The 27,907-nt window shown below is 43.2% G+C and overlaps 1 protein-coding gene across 1 annotated transcript in view; it reads right to left on the bottom strand.

Moving 5' to 3' along the window:
- LOC138769536 (B-cell receptor CD22-like) overlaps positions 1-21,676 on the bottom strand; it is a 34,970-nt gene extending 13,294 nt beyond the window's left edge. The window contains exons 1-5 of the mRNA XM_069948082.1: positions 21,572-21,676; positions 9,277-9,355; positions 8,830-9,195; positions 7,190-7,483; positions 2,055-2,318 (exon numbers count right to left, since the gene is read on the bottom strand). Of these exons, the coding sequence (XP_069804183.1) occupies positions 2,055-2,318; positions 7,190-7,483; positions 8,830-9,195; positions 9,277-9,319 (967 nt within the window). The 5' untranslated portion in view covers positions 9,320-9,355; positions 21,572-21,676. The remainder of the gene's footprint in view (positions 1-2,054; positions 2,319-7,189; positions 7,484-8,829; positions 9,196-9,276; positions 9,356-21,571) is intronic.
- Between the last annotated feature and the right edge of the window lie 6,231 nt (positions 21,677-27,907).

Genomic DNA, 27,907 nt, shown 5'->3' with positions numbered 1-27,907 from the left:
ACTTGGGGCTGTATATATGGGGGAGGGACAGCACTGGGGGCTGTATATATATGGGGGAGGCACAGCACTGGGGGTTGTATATATAGGGGACGGCCAGCACTGGGGGCTATATATATATATGGGGGATGCACAATACTGGGGGCTGTATGTATATGGGGAGGCACAGCACTGGGGACTATATATATGGGGGAGCCACAGCACTGGGGGCTATATATATGGGGGAGGCACAGCACTGGGGGCTATATATATGGGGGAGGCACAGCACTGGGGGCAATATATATGGGGGAGGGACAACACTGGGGGCTATTGGGGGAGGCTCAACACTGGGGGCTGCATATATGGGGGAGGCACAACACTGGGGGCTATATATATATGGGGAGACACAACACTTGGGACTATATATATGGGGGAGGGACAACACTTGGGGCTATATATATGGGGAGGGACAACACTGGGGGCCATTTGTAAGGGGAACAACACAGGGGCAATCTATAAGGAGGACGTCACAGAGGAGGCATCTATAAGGGTAACTACACTGCGGGATGTATATAATAGGGCATGCGCAGAGGGGGGGGTGTATTTATTTTAGTGGACTAAACAGAGGGGTCATCTATAAGGGGACTACACATAGGGGGCCATATACTTCAGGGCAGGGATAGGGAACCTTGGCTCTCCAGCTGTTTAAAAACTACAGCTTTAGCTTTGACTGTCTACACATGATGGGAGTTGTAGTTTTGCAACAGCTGGAGAGCCGAGGTTCCCTACCCCTGGTATAGGGGATGCACAGAGGTTGTCATCTACTATAAACACAGAGGGGCTCTCTACTATAGTAGATGCACACAGGGCCATCTATGTGGAAGACTGAACAAGGGACTATCTATAAGGAGCCAGGGCTACCCACTGAAAGAGGGCTTAAAGGGGCCAATACAGATGTGCAGTGTGTATAGAGATGAGGATGGTGCCAGAGTGAGGAGCCTAATATGTCTGTCTGGCAGATTCTGTGGATTCGTGGCTCGGAGAAGTTCTCATAATGGCCCAGGACGGATGGAGGAGAAGATGAAAAGGGAAGAACTCCGATCAGAGAAGACGTCCCCAGTGAGTCACTATATATATTTGCACTGTAATTTATATGTAGTACAGACCCTGTGTAGAGCTGGGTGTGTTGACGGCGTAGTGGTCGGTTGAGGAGGGGGGCCCCAATTAAAAGTTTGCTATGGGGCCCAGCCATTTCTAGTTACGCCCCTGGTATACATACATAGTACAGGTATCTGTATACATACATAGTACAGGTATCTGTATACATACACAGTACAGGTATCTCTATATACATACACAGTACAGGTATTTGTATACATACATAGTACAGTTATCTGTATACATACACAGTACAGGTATATCTGTATACATACATAGTACAGGTATCTGTATACATACATAGTACAGGTATATCTGTATACATACATAGTACAGGTATCTGTATACATACATAGTACAGGTATATCTGTATACATACATAGTACAGGTATATCTGTATACATACATAGTACAGGTATCTGTATACATACATAGTACAGGTATCTGTATACATACATAGTACAGGTATCTGTATATATACACAGTACAGGCATCTCTATATACATACACAGTACAGGTATTTGTATACATACATAGTACAGGTATCTGTATATATACATAGTACAGGTATCTCTGTATACATACACAGTACAGGTATCTCTGTATACATACACAGTACAGGTATCTCTGTATACATACACAGTACAGGTATTTGTATACATACATAGTACAGTTATCTGTATACATACACAGTACAGGTATCTGTATACATACACAGTACAGGTATATCTGTATACATACACAGTACAGGTATCTGTATACATACACAGTACAGGTATCTGTATACATGCATAGTACAGGTATCTGTATACATACATAGTACAGGTATATCTGTATACATACACAGTACAGGTATCTGTATACATACACAGTACAGGTATCTGTATACATACATAGTACAGGTATATCTGTATACATACATAGTACAGGTATATGTGTCAGGGCTGATTCTCCTTTCCCTATAAAATTTCTGGCAGTACAGGAATATGGCTCCATGTCTCTGGTCACGTTCCTCACTGTGATCTCCCGTCCGCTCCCCGGTAACCTGGTTTTCTCTTTCCCTTTGTACCAGTCATACCAAGATACATCAGGCTTGGAGAAACCGTTACACTGTAACGTCACATCACTTCCTTCTAGCACTTCATCCTTCCCGATGATGGTGACAGTCACATGTTTAGGAGGATCTGTTGAAGGAAAATATTTTTATGTTTTTATTATATACAAAACTATCACCTTTGTGACTTTGTCTACAGACAAGGATCCATTACACATGTAGACAATTACATCAGTCTTTAAAACTGAAATAAAAATAAAATTAATGTAAAATGTCTAAATGAATAAACAGTGAGGTTCTCATAGCCCATCTCTATTATCACCAATACATTATACAGTAAGTATGCAGTCAACTCCTATACTCCCCCTAGTGGTGGCTGCAGACAGACAGTATTTTCAGGGTATATAGCACTCACAGAAAAAAGGAACATAAAGGCCAGAGAGAGGAAGAAAAGGAGTCCTCTGAAACATGCAATCCACCAGACACAGAAAAGGTGAGAGGTGAACTTCTGTCTGTCTGTTCCACCTATGCTCCTGAATCTTCTAACAATAGACAAGCATCAGTGGAGATGGGGATAGCACAGGGGACCTAACATGCATACAGTTCTCCAGGGACATTCTCAGCATGTATAAATGGCAGAATACATTGTTCTCCGCTGCCTGGAAAAGTGTGATGTCACCCTCAGGCTGCCAGGAAAACATGGATAAAGCCCATGTCTGAAGGTTAATATTTGTGGGGTGAAAAAAATAAATAAATAAAAAAAAATAGTAAATAAAAATAGTAAAATAAAAAACAGCAATTTAGCTAAATTTGTTTTTTGTTTTTTTTTTCTTACACAATGCAAGTTACATTAAGGCTATATTCACACATTGTAAAAGTACTTCCATTGTTGCAATTGGCAACAACGGCCGTACTTTATACGACTAGACACGCTGCATGTTCTTTTATGGGATGAAGCTTATACACATAGTAAACGCTCCGGCCGGGATCCCAAGTGGCGCCGCAAATAACTGACATATCAGTTTTCATAGTATACGTTTTTGGCCGGGATGATCTTTGCAGAGGCTGTTGTTGTGTTACCCGGTCGGGTCACGGAACGTCCGGTGTCATACGCCTTGTGAACATGGCCTAAAAGTGACAGGTTATCTGTATTCTGTGGGCCAGTGCGATTACAGAAATACCCAACTTATCTAGCTTCTGTTTTATTTTAGTACTATTAATAAATAACAACTTTTCTTTTTTAAACTAATTTGCTTAAAATTCCACCTTTCTAAACCCTTATAGACAGAAAAAATACATACATATATATATATATACACACTTTTGGTCTCATTGGCCCTGGTTCGCCTCCTAGGTAATGAGCATTTTCTTCTCCCTTTCTTTTTCAGATACCGGTATGCAGAGGATTACGTCGGATTCATTTGGACTATGTCGATGACCAGCGGACTTTGCAACAAAATGGTCAATGAGGGATGTGGGGGTGTTTTTATTTGAATCCATTTTTTTTTTTTTTTGGTGTGTTGTGTTTTCCTTGATTACTTTACAGACTTAGCAGTGGAAGCTCAGTGTTATCAGTGTTTTGGCTATTAACTTTGGTTATATTTTCTTTATTCAAATAGTTTAAAGGTTTCTTGTTTTTTGGTTGTGCATTAGTAGTGGAAGCTGTCATAATCCATAATAATTCCATAATCAGCAAGGTTTAAAACCAAGCAACAGCAGCCCAGTAGTAACAGGGTGGGAAGGGCCATTGGTTTAGGCCCTCCCCAGCCTTAATATTACCAGCCTGCTGCTGCCCAGTCCAGGAGTGCCAGTTTTAAACCCTCCAGGACTACTGGCACCCGGCTCTTCCCAGTACCCCTGGTGGCATTGGGTACTGGGGTAATAATGGGGCGGTTAGTGTTAGCCATTTTATACCGGCTAACACTAAGCCCCGACTTAGTAATGGATTCCGTCTATCAGACAGCTTCCACTACTAAGTCTGTAAAGTAATGAAAGAAACACAACACACCTAGAATTTTTTTTTATTCAAATAAAAACACCCCCACACCCCTCATTGACCATTTTATTGTACATTAAAGTCCGCTGGTCATCAACGTAGTCCAAATGAATCTGAATTAATCCTCTGCATACCAGTATCTGAAAGAAAAAAAAAAAAGAAAAAACAAACAGCAAGTAAGTGGTAAAGTCCCTGGGAGCCAGACTGTAACTCCCATACCAGAGATTTTACATTTACAGTTCAGAAGCAGACTGCTTTCTGCTTCTGGGTGGAAAACCCCGTAGGGCAGGGAATCCCGGCTTAATGAGGGGATTCCCTGCTCCTGTACTGCTATGCACCCCTCCTTACTGTACAGCCCCAGAGGGTTAGTAGGGATTCTACTGCATCACTACTTAACCCCTTACACTCCGTGGACCGGGTGCACTTCACCCGACCCACAGAGCATACCGTCTCCACATTAGGTGGTGAAATACATCACCCCTACTGTGGAGTCAGCCTGCGACCCATGTGCGACTATTTTAGTTAGCCTATTTTCAGCCTAAGCTACAGTAGACATAATCAGTGTATGTCGGGGAAAAGTCACAAAATTTTGCGCAGCTATGCGGATGCTCAAAATTTAGTGACTTTTCCACTACAAAAAAGGGCATATATTTTTGATAAATCTCCCCCTTTCTGTCTGTAAGGCTTAATTTTGGCTTATTTCTTGTGCCATGAGCAACAGTTTTTAACTTTGTTTTAGATGGAACTTTTTTTTTCTGATGCACAGTATGATGCAACCAAAAATCAGCAATGTTTAAATGAAATATTTAGTGATTCTTTGCTCACTGGTATTGTTGCTGTGGGACTGGCGTAAGGAAAATGTGACGATCTTCAAAAAGGGCTCTCGAACTTCCCCAGGTAATTATAGACCTGTAAGCTTAACGTCCATTGTGGGGAAACTATTTGAGGGGCTTATAAGGGATGACATCTAGGAATAACCAGCATGGTTTTACTAAGGATAGAAGCTGTCAAACCAACCTAATAAGTTTTTATGAAGAGGTGAGTAGTAGTAGCCTGGAGAAGTGTGGATATAGTGTACCTGGATTTTGCAAAAGTGTTTGACATAGTTCCTCATGGGCGTCTGATGGGTAAGTTAAAGTCTATGAGTTCAGAAAGTTTAATCTGTGGATTGAAAACTGGCTTAATAATTGTTCCCAGAGAGTGGTGGTCAATGATTCCTACTCCCAATGGTCCCCGGTAATAAGTGGTGTACCCCAAGGGTCAGTACTGGGCCCTCTTCTCTTTAACTTGTTTATTAATGATATTGAGAATGGAATTAACAGCAATGTTTCTATCTTTGCAGATGACACCAAGCTTTGTAGTACAGTACAGTCTATGGAGGATGTGCAGATGTTACAGGATGACTTAGACACACTGAGTGTTTGGGCGTCCACTTGGCAAATGAGGTTCAATGTGGATAAATGTAAAGTTATGCACCTGGGTACTAATAACCCACATGCATCATATGTCCTGGGGGGAGTTATTCTGGGAGAGTCACTGATAGAGAAGGATCTGGGTGTACTTGTAGATAATAGACTACAGAACAGCACACAATGTCAGTCAGCGGCTTCTAAGGCCAGCAGGATATTGTCATGTATATAACAGGCCTGGACTCTCGGGACAGGGATATAATATTACCGCTTTATAAAGCTTTGGTGCGGCCTCATCTGGAGTATGCCGTCCAGTTTTGGAACCCGATTCATAAAAAGGACGTTCTAGAGCTGGAGAGGGTACAAAGACAGGCAACTAAACTAATAAGGGGAATGGAGCATCTTAGTTATGAGGAGAGATTAAAAGAATTACATTTGTTTAGTCTGGAGAAGAGCTGTATAAGGGGAAATATTAATAATTTATTTAAATATATAAATGGCCCCTACAAGAAATATGGGGAAAAGATGTTCCAGGTAAAACCCCCTCAAAGGACAAGGGGGCACTGCCTCCGCCTGGAGAGACAAGGGGGCACTGCCTCCGCCTGGAGAAAAATAGGTTTAATCTCCGGAGGCGACAAGTCTTCTTTACCATGAGAACTGTGATCTGTGGAACAGTCTACCCCAGGATCTGGTCACAGCAAAAACAGTAGAAGGCTTCAAAACAGGGCTAGACAAGTTCTTAGACCAAAATAATATAAATGCATATGTATAGAACCTATCACCCCTCCCCCTTCCCTGTATCCATCCCCTCCTTGGCTGAACTTGATGGACATGTGTATTTTTTCAACCGTATTAACTATGTAAAGCGAATGTACCACCAGATAGATCACTTAGAATTTTTTAGATTAACAGATGGGAGCTGGTGCGGAGATGCCGGTGGCGTTTGAAATGCTGCCCGTTTGCCGTGCACTGCGCCGTTCTATTCCCAAGCACCGGCCCGGCCTGAAGTACGACGATCTCTGCTCCCCTCTGTGACGCAGCTCCATTGATTCTAATGTCTGATGTGAATGAATTAATGTGTCTATCCCACAAAACCTTCAACTATCTTCAGCAACACCCAACAAATAATAACTCCCTTGGGGATTTAACCTCTCATATATGATGTCATAATGTATACATATGATGTGACATACAAATTGTGATGTCATAGCTTTAACATTTTTTTTCTACATGAGGAAACAATAATAAAAACATTCTGGTCTCCTCCATATCTACAGTACCTGATGGACAACATTTGGGCGTGACAAAAGAGTCATGTGATTGGAGCTTCCCCTCTCTTCCTGTCTGACCTAGGGGACATTTGTATATAGATTTGACATGACCGGGTATCATGGGATGGCTGTTGTTTTTAGGTTTCAAATATTATATTGAGACCATACAGTATATATACAGAGAATAGTGGGATTAGGAAATACAGAGATATGTGTGTGTGTGTGTGTGGGGGGGGGGGGGGCAGGAGTCCAGGCGGCTGCTAAAGGTATTACATAAGTAACACATGTAAAACATTCAATAAACCTGGTCACCTATAATACTTACATTTAATGTTCAATGTTACAGATCTCTCAGATTTTTGTCCATTAGGAAATGTAGCCGTGCATTGAACAGGACTCCCATCATCCACAAAGGAGGGCATATAGGTGAGTTGTGATTCTTCTCTCCAGGATCCTCCAGAAATCTCCTCTGACTGATGTGTAACTTTCCCCGGTTTGTTATATTGTAGAGAAGGAGGACTGGAGCGACATGAGTGCTCTGCAGTACAATACATAGTGGTGGCTTCTCCTTCACTCATCTCTTCAGATACATAAAAGTCAGCGTAAACTGTATCTGTATCTGTGGAAATATATGTTATACATCAGAAACCATTACTCATTCTTAGTTCTGTATTTGAATATGTCCATCAAAGATCAAAGAATGAAGATAATGAATATAATAATAATAATAATAATAATAATAATAATAATAAATAATTCTATTTTAGTATAGAGTCATGTTTATATGTGTGTATACATAGTTGCCAAGAGTCCCTCTTTCGTCGGGACTGTCCCGATTTTGAGGAAACAGCCCAAGCAAAACCATGAAGCTAATTACAGATGAAGAGGTAGTTGGTATGATGATGGAGTGCCAGGAGGATGGAGGGGTAGTAGTATGATGATGAAGGGGCAGTAGTATGAAGATGGAGGTGCAGGAGGATGAAGGGGGTATTAATATTAGAGATGAGCGAATTTGCCGAAGTTTGGGTTTGAACTATCGGCTTCTGATTCCCGCTGTCTGCAGCCTCCGTAAACAGGGTGGATACAGCGTAAGGACCGCCTGGAAAACTGGGATACAGCCTATGCCAATGTCTGTATCCCAGTTTTCTGGGCGGTCCATAAGGCTGTATCTACCCTGTTCACGGAGACTGCAGACATCGGGAATCAGAAGCTGATAGTTCAGGTTCATACGGACCCGAACCTCGGCAAATTCGCTCATCTCTAATTAATATGATCATATGGAGTGCATCATATGGGCACAACCTACCAGTATATACAGTCAGTCAGTAGAGTGCTGCTCTAAATGGGGTGTGTAATATACTGGGGACCTGATACTGGGTTCTGTAATATACTGGGGACCTGATACTGGGGTGTGTAATATACTGGGGACCTGATACTTAGGTGTGTAATATACTGGTGACCTGATACTGGGGTGTGTAATATATTGGGGTCCTGATACTGGGGTGTGTAATATACTGGGGACCTGATACTGGGGTGTGTAATATACTGGGGACCTGATACTGGGGTGTGTAATATACTGGGGACCTGATACTGGGGTGTGTAATATATTGGGGTCCTGATACTGGGGGGGTAATATACTGGGGACCTGATACTGGGGTGTGTAATATACTAGGGACCTGATACTGGGGTGTGTAATATACTGGGAACCTAATACTGGGGTGTGTAATATATTGGGGACCTGATACTGGGGTGTGTAATATACTGGGGACCTGATACTAGATACTAGAAGGGGTGGGCCGGTGGGGTGGATTTGAATACCCAGTGCACCATACTGCCTCATTACAATTGTTTGTACAGCCTTGTATACACTGCATTAGACCTAATAGAAATAAATATGTTACCATTGAATATAATGGTAAAGACGATTCCCAGTGGCTCCTGGTATCAGTCGTTTTATATATTTACCTGAGACAGAGAGAGAAACACCTCTAGGTGGTCTCTTATATGGATTCATATTTGTATCCTCTATGATCCCTGGATAATATGCTTTGTCACCATCTTCTCTCCTCACAGGGTCTATCCGCAGGGTGCAGCTATTATTCCCTGGCACCAGTGAGGTTCGGCCTCTGTATTTCTCTATTACTGAAGATGGGTCCTGGGTGTTTAGGATTTCTTTATAATCATAATTATAATATAAGAACCATACAGTGCTGGATGTCTCTGAGGTCCCGGCAGGATCATATGTGCAAGGAATCTCCACACAGGAGCCGAGCAGAGCGTGGGTTGTACGAGGGAACGTCCATCGCTGACTTACAGAGCCCAGATAGAAGCCTGGAGACAATGACACAACATGAGGACGGAGTCACAGAATCTCATTCTATCCTATTGTTCTGGAATTGTCAGACTATTTACCTTGACAGATGAGGAGAAGATAAACCTGCTTCACTGCCTCCATTCTGTATGAGGATGGTCGGCGACTAAATCAGGAAACCTGTAAGATATAATAGGGAATAGATAAAATAATATGTGAATATTATATAACCCCTTCATGACCAGGCAGTTTTCTTAGTTTCTTCATTGTCGTCTTCAAAGTGCCATAACCTTTTAAATTTTTAGTCAATAAACCTATACAAGGGCTTGTTTTTTTGCAGGAAAAACTGTCTATTGGTACCAACTTTTGGTACATACAACTTTTTGCTTGCTTTCTTTAAATTTTTTTTTTTCCGGGAAATAATAAAAAAATACAGCGACCCCAGTGTAGTTTTGTTTTTGTTAGTTTTTTTCTCTTTTCTTATAGTATACACCATGTGGGATAAATAATGACATCATATTTTAATTCAGGTGGTTACAGATGTGGTGATAAAAAAATATGTGTATGTTTTTTTATGTTTTATATAAAAATCATTTTGTAGGGAGAAATTGTGTGTGTGTGTGTATGTGGGGGGGTCGGGGGAGGAGGTATGTTTAATACAATAAAATCATATTTCCCAAAACTTTAATTTTTACTTTTTATTAATCCCACAAATGGACTTTGAAATGCAATCTTCGGATCACTAATATACACTGTTCTGCTAGTATAGCGCAATGTATTATCCTGTCAACATAACCTTGAAGAAGTTCAATTAAAAAGATATAAATATCTCGGCACTACTAGGTACGAAATTGTCTTGCCATATGATAGTGTGCAGCTAGCTGTTTGCTAGAGACCCTAGCCTTCAGTGTTGCTCAACAGTGTAATGCAATAGCCCAATGATCTCTCCAATAGTAAAGAAACTTTGGCACTCATCAAACATTAAGCTTTTAAAAGTGGGTCATTTTTTCCATTTGCTCGGGCTACAGACGTTTTTTTGCTAGCAATCTGTGCGGTTCCTCTCTGCCCTTTGCGTCACCAGCATGTCCCGCCCAAGAACATGTCATCTACAAGAACACACACGTGAAGGGTAATTAACAATGAAAATACCATATAAGCCATAAAACATAATATAGCATACAATACAAGGGTGAGATATTGACATGAATTCTCCTCAAACATATTCATTACAGAAGGACACCTTGTAAATCCATGCGGCCATTCAAGCCCAACGGACCTGGGCTTCTGCTTTAAACGGATTCAATCACCTTAAAAAAGAAAAAAAATATCATTCTCTAATACCTGCGCTGTTTAATTTTGAGGTTGCCTATCGCCCAGGGGCCACAAATGTCAAGGCTGATGCCTTGTCCGGGAGCTTTGGTGTTAGAGAAACTCCAGACGGAGAACCGGAAAGTATCCTTAGTCTGGGTGTAGAGGTTGCTAGTCTTTCAACTGAAGAAATACAAAAGGACTGATAATAGGGTCCAAAACCCAACAGATTAGAAGAGGTCCCAGTGGGGAGGTGGGTCACTCCAAAAAGCAGGGCCAGAACATCTGGGTGACTAGTCCTAGAGGGTGACACAAGGCCCAGACCTTGTTACCTAGGGTGAGCGGAATGCTGAAGATCTCCTGCTGACAACTGTGCTGCAAGATAGAGTTTGTAGGCTTATCACAACTTTACTCTATCTGGATCAGTTCCTAGATTACTGCTGTCTGTGGACACTGTCCTGCTCTGTGACTCTCCTAGTTCATGGCGTGGGCTGAGGTTGTCTCTGACTTGTCCTCCCTTGAAAGGGGTTTAACACTGCATAGTGCCGTGTAGCGTTACCGAGAAGAAAACGGTTAGCTGTGTCCTGACTTGCGTCCATCCCATATGTGGTTCTGACTAAGACTGACCAGGATAGGGGACCTGGCAGAGGGCCAGGGTCCAGAGAGGACCACTGTAGAGAGCTGTCTAGCTTGCGTCCTTCCTCTACAATGTCCAACATGAAAGACCCATGCACCTCCTCTACCCATGTGACTTCCTTCCTGCGCTTTGAGTGGGTGAAGAGTACAATATAAGAAGTAAAGAGAGAGGTGATAGGAGAGAAGATTCCCATAGGTTTGCAGATCATGTGACATGCAAACAACTGCACAATTTGGCCTGAAAGTCTTAATACTCTTGAACATGCCCAACAGAGTCAGGTCAAATATGCTAACCATAAGTGTCACCCTGGTCCGGATTACTTGGTTGGGGATAAGGTCTGGTTGTCCACTAAGAACTTGCAACTTCGAGTCCCCTCAGATAGGTCCCTTTCCAATCATCAAAATAATAAATCCGGTTTCATTCAAGTTGTGGTTACCCCATTTTGCTGGCACAGCTGTCTCCAATTGTTTCTGCAATTTTTTCTGACTGTTTCTCTGGTATCTTTGACTTTTAGGCTTTGACCTTTTTGACTACTCTCTTGTATTTGTGCTTTTCAGACTGCTAGTTACCGACCCGGATTTCTGACCATGATTATTTGTAACTTGTGTTTGTTTGTCTTGTCCATGTTCAGTGTCACACCTCCATAGACTAGCCTCTTAGGGACCCATGCCATACCGGTACGTCATGAATCCCTGTCACTTAGGTCCCATGACGTATCGGTACGCGGGCCCTTTAAGAGAGCGCCGTGGCCAGGTCCTGATTGGAGGAGATGGCCTGCTATAATACATTGCAGGCCATCTCTTCCTGTCGGCACGGGGGTGGGGGTGGCTTTTTTCATCTTTTTTGTCTCCCCGACGTCTGTCTTTGGCTTTTTCCGGCTTTTTGCATTCTACAGCCCCCTAGCGGCTGATAAGTGTATATTATACACTTATCAGTAGCTATAAGGTTGTAGGCAGTGTTTTTTTTTTTTTTTTATTTCCTTATTTTTTAATGCACCCTACCGCCGCTGAGTGCTGAACATAAGTAAAAAACCACTACATTACACTATACTACATGAAATAAAATTTTACACTACACCACTACACATTTACATACCCCATATACCAATCCCCATATAAAAATGCCCCACAGGATGTTTTCGGCGGCGGAGGCATAGGCTATTATTGCCTCTGACACTGAAACAGCCAGTGAGGATGAATGGGGGGATCCTTCTTTCCTCCATTCATCCTCATCATCATCATCCAGTGATGATAACTATCCACCTAGGCGTCCAAGGAGGATGCCTTAGGCTGCCCCCTTGCGCAAACAACGGCCGTTATTTGTCAATGACGCGTGCACACTGCGGAATGGCGACGGATAACCCTTTGTGCATTCCGCAGCTGGCACCTGCCAGTGGACTCAAGTGGGCACCTGCCTCCGCCCATGTCATAGACTTCATTCTATGCATGGGCGGATTTCGTCGTCCGTCCAAAGAATGAACACGTTCATTCTTTGGACGGAAGGCGGAATCCGTCGTGCATAGAATGAAGTCTATGACATGTGCCTAGACGCGCGCACCCACCTCAATCCGCCGGCGGGTGCAAGCTGCAGAATGAATGAATGTATGAAGGAATGCCTCCCTGTCCTTGGAGTTAGTAGGAAGATCATTTAGGAACTGGTCTTCCCACTGCTGGATAAAGGTTACTACCTGTACGGGGATAACTTTTATACCAGCATCCCCCTCTTCCGGTCCCTCGCTGCCCGAGCTACTGTAGTTTTTGGCACGATCCGAAAAAATCTGAAGCAGTAATAAAGCCCTAATATTTAGCAGCCATGGAGCGGCCCCAGCGCTTCTGGATATGAAGGACCCCGTATCGCACCAGGGCAACATGGTATGTCAGAAATGATATTAAAGTGAGTGTAAAAGATGCAATAGTGGGAGATGACTGTGATGATGTGGAAGCATTATGGGTAGAACTACAGAAGGAGGTAAAGAGTGAAAAAATTATTCTTGGTGTAATCTATAGACCCCCCAACATTACTGAGGAGGTAGATGGCCAGTTAAATAGACAAATAGAGCGGGCTGCCCGGGAGGGGACAGTAGTGGTAATGGGGGATCTCAACTACCCAGATATAGATTGGGGTCACGGTTCAGCTAAAACCACAAAGGGGAGGGAATTTCTTAACCTCCTGCAGGATAATTTTCTGGGCCAGTTTGTGGAGGAGCCAACTAGAAGTGATGCCTTGTTGGATCTGGTTATTTCTAACAATGCTGAGCTGGTTGGGGATGTCACTGTCCATGAACACCTGGGGAATAGTGACCACAATATAGTGACTTTTAGCTTAAAGTGTAGAAAAGAAAAACATGTTGGGAGGGCAAAAACTCTTAATTTTAAAAGGGCCAATTTTCCTGGGTTAAGGGCTGAACTTCAGGGCATAGACTGGGGGCGGCTGCTGTCACATACTGATACAGCTAATAAATGGGAAATCTTCAAATCCACATTAAATAACTGTACTGCCAAATATATTCCTATGGGTAACAAATATAAACGGTTAAAATCCAATCCCACATGGCGACAACCGAGGTTAGAAGGGCTATAAATGAGAAAAAAGGGGCATTCAAAAAATATAAATCAGAGGGGTCAGCTGTAGCATTTAAACATTACAAAGAAGTCAACAAAACCTGTAAAAATGTAATAAAAGCAGCAAAAATTCACAATGAAAGGCAGGTAGCTATAGAAAGCAAAAGAAACCCCAAAAAATTCTTCAAATATATTAATGCAAAAAAACCAAGGTCAGAGCATGTAGGACCCCTAAATAATGGTGAAGGGGAATTAATAACTGGGGATCAGGAGAAAGCTGAGTTACTTAATAAGTTCTTCAGTTCTGTATATACAAAAGAGGATGGAGCTGTGGTGGGTGGGGCCGGTACTGAGGTGGGTGGGGCCAGTGCTGCTAACACATGTAATGTACTGAACTGGTTTACTATAGATATGGTCCAAGATAAATTAAACAAACTCAATGTAACCAAAGCTCCAGGGCCTGATGGATTGCACCCCAGAGTTCTTAGGGAACTCAGTTCTGTAATTTTTCTACCCTTGTATGAAATATTCCGTGATTCTTTGCTTACTGGTATTGTGCCGAGGGACTGGCATAAAGCAAATGTAATGCCGATCTTCAAAAAGGGCTCTCGAACTTCCCCAGGTAACTATAGACCCGTAAGCTTAACATCCATTGTGGGGAAACTATTTGAGGGGCTTATAAGGGACTACATCCAGGAATATGTAGTGGCTAATAGTATTATAAGTGATAACCAGCATGGCTTTACTAAGGACAGAGGCTGTCAAACCAACCTGATATGTTTCTATGAAGAGGTAAGTAGAAGCCTGGATGGCGGCGCGGCTGTGGATATCGTCTACCTGGATTTTGCAAAAGCGTTTGACACAGTTCCTCATGGACGTCTGATGGGTAAGTTAAAGTCTATCGGTTTGGAAAATTTAATGTGTAACTGGATTGAAAACTGGCTTAATAATCGTACCCAGAGAGTGGTGGTCAATGATTCCTACTCCGAATGGTCCCCGGTAATAAGTGGTGTACCCCAAGGGTCAGTACTGGGCCCTCTTCTGTTTAACTTGTTTATTAATGATATTGAGAATGGAATTAACAGCAATGTTTCTATCTTTGCAGATGACACCAAGCTTTGTAGTACAGTACAGTCTATGGAGGATGTGCAGATGTTACAGGATGACTTAGACACTCTGAGTGTTTGGGCGTCCACTTGGCAAATGAGGTTCAATGTGGATAAATGTAAAGTTATTCACCTGGGTACTAATAACCCGCATGCATCATATGTCCTGGGGGGAGTTACTCTGGGAGAGTCACTGATGGAGAAGGATCTGGGTGTACGTGTAGATAATAGACTACAGAACAGCACACAATGTCAGTCAGCTGCTTCTAAGGCCAGCAGGATATTGTCATGCATTAAAACAGGCATGGACTCACGGGACAGGGATATAATATTACCGCTTTATAAAGCTTTGGTGCGGCCTCATCTGGAGTATGCTGTCCAGTTTTGGAACCCGATTCATAAAAAGGACGTTCTAGAGCTGGAGAGGGTACAAAGACGGGCAACTAAACTAATAAGGGGAATGGAGCATCTTAGTTATGAGGAGAGATTAAAAGAATTACATTTGTTTAGTCTGGAGAAGAGACGTTTAAGGGGAGATATGATTAATTTATTTAAATATATAAATGGCCCCTACAAGAGATATGGGGAAAAGATGTTCCAGGTAAAACCCCCTCAAAGGACAAGAGGGCACTGCCTCCGCCTGGAGAAAAAAAGGTTCAATCTCCGGAGACGACAAGTCTTCTTTACCATGAGAACTGTGATCTGTGGAACAGTCTACCACAGGATCTGGTCACAGCAACAACAGTGGAGGGCTTCAAAACAGGGCTAGACAAGTTCTTAGACCAAAATAATATAAATGCATATGTATAGAACCTATCACCCCTCCCCCTTCCCTGTATCCATCCCCTCCTTGGTTGAACTTGATGGACATGTGTCTTTTTTCAACCGTATTAACTATGTAACTATGTAACTATGTAACATTTTCCAGGGGACGTCCCCCACACTGGAAAACAGGAGACCCTAGAAGAAGTGCATAGTGTGCCGTAGAAGGGGCATCAGGAAGGACGCCATTTTCCAGTGTGACACCTGTCCTGATCGCCCCGGCCTCTGCATACTGGATCGCTTCAAGGTGCACCACACGTCATTGGGGTTCTACATTATCTAAATTCTGTCCCTTATTCCTATTTCAGGGGTCACGTTGATCCAGGGATTACTCTGATTGCCATTTTGGAGTCGTGAAGGAATTTTTTCCCTGTGATGAGGCTACTGTCGTCTGCCTCACGAGGGTTTTTTGCCTTCCTCTGGATCAACACAGGTTGAATTTGATGGACTTCTGTCCTTTTCAACCTTATAAACTAATAATTGGCCTAACACCCCCAAATAAATTAAAATTGTACCTTTTCCCCAACTAAATAGGCATGGCCGCCATTCCCATTAGAGGCTTGCCACGTTGCATTTACAAAGCCGCTGTACTGCCAAGACAGTAGACAACCCTCACAAGTGACCCCATTCTGGAAACTACACCCCATAAGGAATCTAACAAGGGGGGGATATAGCAGTGAGGATATAGCCCCCTGGTGACAGGTACATTTGTGCCTTGAAATAAAAAAAAAAAAATAATTCACAGCACATGTTCTACATATGTGCCCGTCACTAGTAGGGTTCATATGCTCATTACACCCTTTGTTAGATTCCATAAGGGATGTAGTTTCTAGAATGGGGGTCACTAGTGGGAGGTTTCCACTGTCCTGGCAGCACAGGGGCTTTGTAAATGCTACATGACCTCCATCCTCCATTCCAGCCTCTAAATAGCACTCTGTTCCTTTGGTGGCTTGCCTTGTGCCCATATGGCACATTATGTACACATGTGGGGTATGTTCGTACTCAGGGGTAATTACCCTAAATGTTTTGCCTTTATATTCTCTTTTAACTACTTTGTGGAAATGAAAAAAATCAAGGCTAGACCAACATTTAGTGTATTTTTTTTTTTTTTTACACTAAATCATTGATCTAGTCTTGATCTAGGAGTTTAAAGATTAAAAAATAACAGAAAATGTGTAGAGCAATTTCCCCGAGTACAGAAATTGTATGGACATAAGGTGCCATGCGGCCGCAAGACAAGCCTCCAAAGGGAAGGAGCACCATTTGGCTTTTGTAGGCTGTATTTGGCTGAAATGGATTTTCAAGGGCCATGTTGTATTGAAAAGGCTCCTGTTGTGCCAAGACAGTTGAAACTATACCCCTCAAGGAATGTATCAAGGGGCATAGTGAGCATATGGACCCCCTGGTGACTGGCACATATGTGGAACAATGTGCTGTGAAAATGAAATATAATTTTTTTTTTACACTATAATGTTGATCTAGCCTTGAATTTTTCATTTTCACAAGGGGTTAAAAAAAAAACCCCAAAAAAACACAAAATGTGTAGAACACTTTCCCCCGAGTCCATAAATACCCCACATGTGGACATAAAGCGTCATGTGGGTGCAGGGCAAGCCTCTGAAGGGAAGGAGCGCCATTTGGATTTTGGAGGCTAGATTTGGCCAGAATGGATGATGAACGCCATGTCGCATTTACAAAGCCTTCATGCTGCCAAAACAGTGGAAACCCCCCACAAGTGACCCCATTCTGGAAACTACACCCCTCAAGGAATCTAACAAGGGTTGCAGTGAGGATATGGACCCCTTGATGATGGCCACATTTGTACCGTCAAAGTAAAAAAAAAAAAAAAAAATCCCTTTCACGTCACATTGTTCCACATTTGTGCCCAGTGTCACCAGTGGGTTCCATATGCTAGCTGCACCCCTTATTAGATTCCTTGAGGGGTGTAGTTTCCAGAATGGGGTCACTTGTGGGTTTTTGTTACTGTCTTGGCTGTATGGCGTCTTTGTAAATGTGACATGGCCCTTGAAATCCATGCCAGGGAAAGCCAGCTTCCAAATGCCAAGTGGCGCTCCTTCCCTTTGGAGGCTCGTCCTGCGCCCTCTTGGCACTTTATGTCCATATGTAGGGTATTGCCGTACTCGCGAGAAACTGCGCCACATGTTTTGTGTTTTTTTTTTCTTTTATCCCCTTGTAAAAATGAAAAATTGAGAGCTAGAATGTCTTAGTGAAAACAATGTCATTTTTCCTGCCACATTTTTCTGAAAATCTGTGAAGCACCTGTGGGGTCCAGATGCTCACTGCACTTCTTGTTACATTCCTCGAGGGGTGTCGTTTTCTAAATGGTGTCCCTTTAGGGGTATTTTTATGTTTTGGCAGCCCAGAGCTTCTGCTAACCTGAAGTGGTAGAATCAAAAATGACCAAATATAACAGAGGCGTTGAAATTCACTAGGCGCTCCTTTGTATCTGAGGCTTGTGGTGGCGACAAACAGCGAAAAAGGGCCACATATGGGGTATTTCTATAAACTGCAGTAAATGTTTAATAATTATTGGGGTGCATTTCTCTGGTAATAGGTTTATAATTATGAAAGATATTGGATTACAATAAAATTTCTGCACAGAAAATTAAAATTTTCAATTTTTTTTACACTCTTAGCTTTTATTTCTGTGACTCACTTAAAGGGTAAAACACTTTCTGGATGTGTTTTTCAGCTTTTGAACAGTTTGGGGGGGGGGGGGCGTTTCTGAAATGTGGTGCTTTGTGGGTCTTCATAACGTACAGTCAAAAATACACTTCAAACGTGAACTGGTCCCTTGAAAAATCAGATTTTGAAATTCTTGTGAAAATTTGGAAAAATGCTTCTAAACTTTGAAGCTTTCTATTGTCTTAACAAGTTTAAGGCAAGTTTAATAAATGCCGCCAACATAAAGTAGATATATTGCTAATGCTATTTAATATCTAATTTGTGTGGCATAACTATTTTCCTTACAAGCAAAAATTTCAAAGTTAGAAAAATTAAATTGTTCTAAATTTTTCACGTTATTTGGGGTTTTTTCATAAAGATAGGCTGTAAGTATCGACTCCAATTTACCAGAAATATAAAGTATAACATGTCCCGAGAAAACAGTCTCAGAATGAGCAGGATAGTTAAAAGTATCCCGAAGTTATTAATGGATAAAGTGACACATGTCATATTCCTTAAATTTGGTCCGGTCCTTAAGGCCATTTTGGGCTCTCTCCTTAAAGGGAAAATGTTCCAGGGGCAATCACAATGATAAGGGGGGCGGGTAGGAGGGATGGAGGGGTGTCGAAATCCCAGGGCATGGGTACTCTAGGCCATGCCAATTTGTCACAGGGCTGCAAGTTTAAAAGTTGTTTTTTTAGGACAATAACTGCCTCACCTGCCAAACAGACCCCAGGACAGATTTTGGATTAAAAGCAGCTATCTGAAGATACAAGTGGTTTGTGGGGGTCAGATTGTGGGTACAGAGTCACTTTAAGCATTTTATTATGTGCAGAACAAAATATGTTGGTATGTGGTTGTGGTCTTTATTATGGGTGTAAAACATTCATCCGTTATATAAGAGGTTGGCAGAGTATGTCAGGCCAATAAAGAGTGGCAAGGGATGTCCACGTTTAATTGATCACATGGTATATGTTCACAAAGGTAAAAACTGATCATATGAGTTTCTCAGGCTTATTACTAGAGGTAAGCGAATCCGGTGAATAAAAATTTGCTGTGAATTGAGCCGTCAACTCGCCTGGAGGAAGCATTTTAAGGCCACGTCCGTGTCACAGAATGACTGCTGTCTGGGAAGTTCATCCCGACCGGTAATGTAGTACCTGATGGATGAACATCGCTTTTTAAAAATTGGAATACGGGCACATTCGGTGCATGTATATATATATATATATATATATATATATTACATTCGTGTGCGCCACTTTGCAATTAACCATAGCAGTCAATGTAAAGTGCGGCCAGAGCCGCACTTTACATTGTCTGCACGGTCAGTTTCATGCGGCCACTATTCAATGAATAGCAGTCGCACAAAATGGACACGTCAGTTTTTTATGCAGCCACATGGAATCCCGTCCGGAGTATATACAGTGTGGATTCCATAGAGCTTATTGCGTTATTGCTGTCATTAAGTACTGCATTACCGGCAACAACGGCCATTGCTCAATGAAAACTTGTGGGGGCGTGACCTGCAGCCATAGAAGAAAGATGCACATTCACTGTGCTCCTATCTGTCCCAGCATCAATTACTGACTTGGACCTTGAATTCTTTATTTTGGATCCCCTCATCTGACTGGCCCTGTCTTAAGGAACTTACAGATCATTTTGTCACTATGCGACGGCAACAACTGCAGACAAGGCTGCTACGCCCGCTGACTCCGACACAGAAGAAAAACAAGATGGCGCCGGCTTGGACATGAAACCGTCACCAAGCTTGAGGGGTAAGGTGGTCCCCTTCTTTGCCAGTCGGTCTCGACCAGAGCGAACTGCCGCTAGTGAGATCTTGGTCCCCCATTGTCGGTCTGGGATGTCAGGGAATAAGCCAGCTATCACCTCACGTCGCCAGCCTCATGTTACATCTGAGTCAGATGCTGCCATTATGAGTGGTACTGCAGCCTCCCACTCAGAGCTTCCCTCTGCACCACTGAATTTTCATGCATTGTTTTCCAGCGCTGTATTGATTGAACTTTCTATATACAGCTTTAGGCTATGTTCACACTACGTAAAAGTTGTTGCCATCGTAGCCTCATGTTTTTTTATGAGATCCCGGCCTGGAGCGTATACACATAGTAGACCCACACAAGTAGACCCACAAATAACTGACATGTCAGTTTTCTGCGGCCGCAATTCAGTGAATTGCGGACGTAGGAAACCCTGTCAGTTCACACAATGAAGCGAGCGGCTCCGGCTGCTTGCTTCATTATGTGCTATGGGGAGTTCTGAAGCGGTCACGGAACGGCCGGTCTCTTTACGCTGTGTGAACATAGCCGTACCATGTATATACTGTATGTTTTTGTTCTATGTTCCTGTGCTGTATTGTGGCATTACCTGCAAGCAATGTCTTACCCCTGCATTTCCCTGCATCATTTCAGCATTGTGTTCTATTTACACCACTACCTGCATAGTAATAGCCAGCCTCTTCCCGCATTATATTCCTCCATTGTTTTCCTGCATTGTACTTTTGAGTTGTGTACCTTACTGTTGTATGTTGTGAAAAATTCTTAAAAAATTTAATAAATATATATTGAAATGTTAATGAAAACTTATGTTGTGTAAAAGTGGCCTTAGGGGTACTACATTGAATATCCTTTTATTTATTTATTTATTTAAAAAAAATATATTTTAAATCAACTTGTTTCAAAAAGTAATTTAGATTTGTAATTTGTTTATAAAAAAAAAAAAACCTCAACTCTTCCCATACTTATTAGCTGCTGTATGTCCTGCAGGAAATTGTGTTTTCTATTCAGTCTGACACAGTGCTCTCTGCTGCCACCTCTGTCCATGTCAGGAACTGTCCAGAGATGTAGAGGTTTTCTATGGGAATTTGCTCCTGTTCTGGACAGTATTTCTCTCAGACAGAGGTGGCAGCAGAGAGCACCGTGTCACCGGTGAGAATATACCACTTCCTGCAGGATATACAGCAGCTGATAAGTTCTGGAAGACTGGAGATTTTTAAATAGAAGTAAATCACAACTCTATATAACTTTCTGACATCAGATGATTTGAAAGAAAAATATTTTCGCTAGACAAATCCTTTAAGAGATAACCAAGAAACAATGAATCTGCGGGAGTGTGTTCTTGTTTCCCTGTCAGGGGTCTTATCAGTGTGGTCAGTAATATACACCCTAGGCAGGTCCTGTTTTACAGATTTTATAGAAGATCTGCTGGAGTGATCTCCTGTCTATAGTCATACATCTATAGATATTTGTCCGTCTCCTACCTGGTATCATGTGTCTTGATAGGAAACCATGCAGCCTTGCTCGGGCAGCGTCTGTGATCCTTCCCAGCTCCCGCTGTATATGTTTTGCTGTGTCAGTAATTATTTCCGTTCCTCTGTTTACATGATCCGCAGTTTATTTAAACTCTGAGGTCATTTCCAGGATGTCATGGGAGCTGGTCTCACAGAGAGAGAGAGAGGGAGAGAGAGAGAGAGAGAGAGAGAGAGAGAGAGAGAATTGAAGCAGTTTATATATCACCCGCATTATATCATTATTAAACTGTATATATTAGTTGTCTAAAACATTATAACATCAATAAAGATCATTCATCATTAGTGATGAGTGAGCATGCTCGTCCGAGTTTGGTACTCGATGGTACTGCGATACTCCAGGAAATCTCATCATCCGTTTCCTGTAAGTTTGGGCGCAATTTCTTAGCCAATAAACATGCAGGAGACTCTTTGGTGCATCCTGCGATGACGTGGGACCCATACATGTCGATAGCAGAGATTGGTTGGCCAGATCAGATGACCCTGCCATATACATTAAAACTCGGCGCTGACAAGGCTCGGCTCACATGCATGCTGGAAGAGATTAGGGACAGAGCTGCTGCTGGTCAGGGAGAGCGTTAGGGAGGGAATTAGCGTTCCAGTAGGCAGGGAATACTAGAGAAAGAACCCAACAGCCCTTGTAAGGGCTTTAAGTCGTTTTTAATTTGTATAACTACAGACTGCTGGCTGGGAGTTGCAGTGCAGCTACCACGATTTCAGCAGCACACTGTGGTGACCGGCTGCTGGAAGAAAGGGGACATTAGGTGTTGCATACAGACCCCTAAGAAGTGCTCAGTACTCTTTTATGATTTTGTGGTGACTGGTGGTGCTGCTGTACTACACTGTATTGCTGTGATTTGTAGTACACCTGCATAGAACTTCACTGCTCATTGTCCTGTGTAACAGGTGCTGCAGACCACAGCCCACCACTTACACACAGACTCTACACGCCTCCAAATACAGTACTAGTGTGACACTGACCACCAGTATATTTACTGATTTCTGTATTTACTACTCAAGCCATATCTAAGCTCACTGCTAATTGCCCAGTGTAAGGGGGTGTTACACAGTGTATAGGTGCAGCCACCAACAGATTGTATACCACAGCCTCCGAAAAACTAGTGTGACCACCAGTAAATTTTCTTATTTCTGTATTTCTTACTGAGGACATATCCAAGCTCACTGCTAATTGCCCTGTGTAAGTGCTGCTATACACCATATAGCAGCACTTACACACAGACTCTATACGACTACCTGCAAAAGTAGTCTGAGTAATATATTTTCCTGGCTTGCTGTGATCTGTAGTGCAGCTATCTCAGTCTTGACTGTGCAGTGTCCATAAAATGGTAAAGCCCAGGGGTAAGGGTCGAGGACGAGGGTGTGGGGTTCAAAGAGATGCAGTGGGCAGAGGCCGTGATTCTGGTCAGGGTCACACAGCAGCACCCGTTGAGGAGGGAGCAGTGGTACACCACAGACATTCACTCCCTAGCTTCTTCTCACAACTTACGGGGTCTCAGGGTAGACCACTATTGAAACTGCAGCAGTGTAAACAGGTGCTGAAGTGGATATCGGATAATGTGTCCAGTAACTTATCCACCACCCAGTCTTCCACGCAGTCCACCCACGCTAGCCAAGGGAGTGGAACCCTTGCTCCAGAAGCTCAGCCTCCTTCCCCACAGCCTGGCCCCTCCAGGCAAAGAAGGAATTCAGAATTGGAGGAAGAGCTGGTGGATGAGGACGAGGTGAGTGACCCTAGCTGGGTGGATAAGCCTAGTGACAGTGCTTCTGAGGGGGAGTCAGGTTCAGTCACAGGACCGGTTGGAAGAGGAAGAGGGGTGGGCAGAGGGAGAAGCAGGGCCGGATCTTTCACAGGGCAATTAGCAGTGAGTTTGGATGTGACTCACCACTTCTCCCCACTGCTGATTCGATTTTGAGTTTGAGTTTGACTTGGAGGTGCTGGGCTGCCCTGCCCCTAGCGTATTGTCAGAGCGGATCTTCAGTGCAGCTGGTGGCATCATTATCACTAAGCACACCTGCCTGTCAATTAACAGCCCTGACGGTTATTAATTTTATTATTTCTTTATTTCTTATTGCAGCCATTACCCTGTGTAATTAGCAGTGATCTTGGTTGCGCGTGACAACGGGCGAAACCTGGTGGCGGCTCTGCAAATCTGCAGCCTCACACATGTACCATGCCTGGCCCATGTCTTCAACATAGTGTTGGTGCGGTTCCTTAAAACCTACCCCAATTCGGCTGACTTGCTCACCAAGGTGCACCGCATCTGTTCGCATTTCCGCAAGTCAACCAGGGAACGTTACCCCAACTGCTACAGTCAAATTCAAAGTCAAATGTCATCTTACGGGTGTCCTCTGCCGTCCTTTCACCAGTACCTTCTACCCTCCTTGGATGTTGTAGCCGTTTTGAAGGCAGGATTGACCACTGACCATGTCTTTTTAATAACATTCTGGGGCCTCTTAAGAAGACTGTATTGTATTACCCTGTGTAATTAGCAGTGAGCTTGGTTGTGTGTCACAACGGGCGGAACCTGGTGGCGGCTCTGCAACTCGGCAGCCTCACACATGTACCATGCCTGGCCCACGTCTTCAACCTAGTGTTGGTGCTGTGTCAGGCTACATTTTTGGGGTTGTTCACATGCTACCTCTGTTTTAATGGAACTCTGTGTCCTCACCGCCATGCTGTGTCAGGCCTAATTTTTTGGGAGGCTCACTTGCTACCTCACTTTTAATGGGTCTTTGTGTCCTCACCGCCATGCTGTGTCTGGTTAAATTTTGGGGTGGTTCAAATGCTACCTCTGTTTTAATGGAACTCTGTGTCCTTACCGCCATGCTGTGTCAGGCCTAATTTTTGGGAGGCTCACTTGCTACCTCACTTTTAATGGTTCTCTGTGTCCTCACCACCATGCTTTGTCTGGCAAAGTGTTTGGGTGGTTCATATGCTACCTGTGTTTGAATGGTTCCCTGTGTTCTCACCGCCATGCTGTGGCAGGCTAAGTTTTTGGGGTGCTTTATATGCTAACTCTGTTTTAATGGTTCCCTGTGTTCATATATATATATATATATATATATATATATATATATATATATATATATATAAATAATATATATTAATATATGTAAATATTATATTTATAGTATACTTATAAACATAATATATAATATATAAATATAATAAATATTATAAATATGTATAACTATATGAATACAGGTATATAAATATATAAATTATATAACATTATAATATAATAATAATAATAATAATAATAATAATAATAATAATAACAATAATAATATAATATATACACTCACCGGCCACTTTATTAGGTACACCTGTCCAACTGCACATTACCACTTAATTTCTAATCAGCCAATCACATGGCGGCAACTCAGTGCATTTAGGCATGTAGACATGGTCAAGACAATCTCCTGCAGTTCAAACCGAGCATCAGTATGGGGAAGAAAGGTGATTTGAGTGCCTTTGAACGTGGCATGGTTGTTGGTGCCAGAAGGGCTGGTCTGAGTATTTCAGAAACTGCTGATCTACTGGGATTTTCACGCACAACCATTTCTAGGGTTTACAGAGAATGGTCCGAAAAAGAAAAAACATCCAGTGAGCGGCAGTTCTGTGGGCGGAAATGCCTTGTTGATGCCAGAGGTCAGAGGAGAATGGGCAGACTGGTTCGAGCTGATAGAAAGGCAACAGTGACTCAAATAGCCAACCGTTACAACCAAGGTAGGCAGAAGAGCATCTCTGAACGCACAGTGCGTCGAACTTTGAGGCAGATGGGCTACAGCAGCAGAAGACCACCCATTACTAGCATGGTGTACCTAATAAAGTGGCCGGTGATTGTAAATATATTAATATAATATTTAATATCTATATATAGATAGCTGCCCCTGTTGTTTTCTGTCCATTTCTGTGGTGTTTCCATCATTTTCTGAGGTTTACAGGTTTTCACTAGAGATGAGCGAACCGGGTTCGAGTTAGAGTCCATCCGAACCCGAACGTTCGGCATTTGATTAGCTGGAGCTGCTGAACTTGAATAAAGCTCTAAGGTTGTCTGGAAACATGGATACAGCCAATGACTATATCCATGTTTTCCACATAGCCTTAGGGCTTTATCCAACTTCAGCAGCCACCGCTAATCAAATGCCGAACGTTCGGGTTCGGATGGACTCAAGCATGCTCCAGGTTCGCTCATCTCTAGTTTTCACGCGACCTTCCCTCTACCGAACTTGGGTCCCCTGCAAAAATGCTCGAGTTTCCCATTGACTTCAATGGAGTTCTTTACTCGAAATGAGCACTCGAGTATCGGGAAATACTCGTCTCGAGTAACGAGCACCCGAGCATTTTAGTACTCCCTCATCACTATTCATCATCTAATTCTGCCAAAACACAGCAAATTACCATCTATAATAATTAGAGATGAGCCAACCTGGAGCATGCTCGAGTCCATCCGAAACCGAACTTTCGGCATTTGATTAGCGGGGCTGCTGAAGTTGGATAAAGCCGTAAGGCTATATGGAAAACATGGATATAGTCATTGGCTGTATCCATGTTTTCCAGACAACCTTAGAGTTTTATCCAAGTTCAGCAGCCACCGCTAATCAAATGCCGAACGTTCGGGTTCGGATGGACTCGAACCCGAACCCGATTCGCTCATCTCTATTAATAATCAAACAGCAGCCATACCCCCGGGAATATATAATAACTACTAATGTAAATTTGTAGTAAAACTACTCCTCCTACCATGCCAAAGACTACAAAGACATGATGAGGGTGGTAGTTCTTCATCTGCTAATACAATCAAACTCCATGACCTGAGTAATGGTGAGTTTACACAGACAGATTTATCTGACAGATTTTTGAAGGCAAAGCCAGGAACAGACTACAAAAAGAGATCAGGTCATAAATTTGTCTGTGTAAACACCATAAGGCTCCTGCTCCCCTCCCCACTTACCACAACCTACCCAAGAAGGATCCAGACATAAAAGTTGAATGCAAATGGCCACGACAGCCGTTTATTAGAAGAATACAACCTGAAATACATTAACATATTATAAATTACATCCTTAAAGGGGAATGTGTAAGAGATTTGTCGTTTGCTTCTATTAAAAAATCTCAAGTCTTCCCATACTTATGAGTTGCTGTATGTCCTGCAGGAAGTGGTGTATTCTCTCCAGTCTGACACAGTGCTCTCTGCTACCACCTCTGTCCATGTCAGGAACTGTCCAGAGCAGCAGCAAATCCCATAAAAAAATCTCTCCTGATCTCCAGACTGGAAAGAATAAACCACTTCCTGCAGGACATACAGCAGCTGATACTGTAAGAACTCATGAAACTTTGGACACCTGGAAAAGGAAGGAAAAAACAGTAAAACTAAGGGTAGGCGAGAGATGTTGACCTGGCTGTTACACTGCTGCCAGCTGGGAGGTGCTTTCCAGAAGAGGTAGGTCCTCACGAACACATCAGTTTTTTCATCCGCTTTTTCCAATAAACGGATCCATAAACAGAGAGCAAAAACAGTGTGAACCAAACCTTACATTTCACTGTAATGGCACCTAATCACCATGCCAGGACAACTGCATAAGAATCAATCAGTCATATCTGGAAAATGGTATACAGATAACACAATCTTGCATACACGACACACACATTCTTCCCAAGCTGCACACACTTCACACACAAATTACCTGATGAAGAAGGTACTATTTACCTTGAAACACGTTGTCTGTTTAGTTAAAAAATATTTTACTTGGGGGGCGTGGTTTGCCATGCTAGGAGCAGGACGCAGGGAGTGAGAGCTCCGCACCCGGCCACCGCATACTAGGGGACTACAACGCTCATTTATGGGGCTGAAATGCACCAAATCCTCCAAGAAGGTGCCGCCGCTGCCCAGGACCCCGGTGACGCCGATATCCAACTTCTTTCAACCCCTGGCCAGCTTACCGGAGGATCTGGACGGCGAGACCACGGCCCGGGCGCCATCTTGCCCAGCAGCAGATACACAGGGGAGACGGCAGACCCGCAGCGCGGCGCTCACAGGCACACCAGTGACTCCGCTCCCTCAACCGACAGCCCCTGCCTCCGGCTCCCGACAGCAGGGTGACCAGATCGTGGGTCACCACCGGCGAGAAGGCAAAGACCGGGCATCCGACGTGCATGGAGTCCCTGACCCGTCGCCGGAGACGCAGCCTGCAGAGCTGAGGAGCCCCCACGTTGCTCCTTCTCCCAGCCCGGCTGCAGTGCCCGCCGCTGCAGGAACACAG

Source organism: Dendropsophus ebraccatus, chromosome 12 (assembly GCF_027789765.1).
Source record: "Dendropsophus ebraccatus isolate aDenEbr1 chromosome 12, aDenEbr1.pat, whole genome shotgun sequence".
Classification (NCBI taxonomy): Eukaryota; Metazoa; Chordata; class Amphibia; order Anura; family Hylidae; genus Dendropsophus; species Dendropsophus ebraccatus.
The sequence above is the reverse complement of the archived record's forward strand: the minus strand, read 5'-3'. Positions and strand labels throughout refer to the sequence as shown.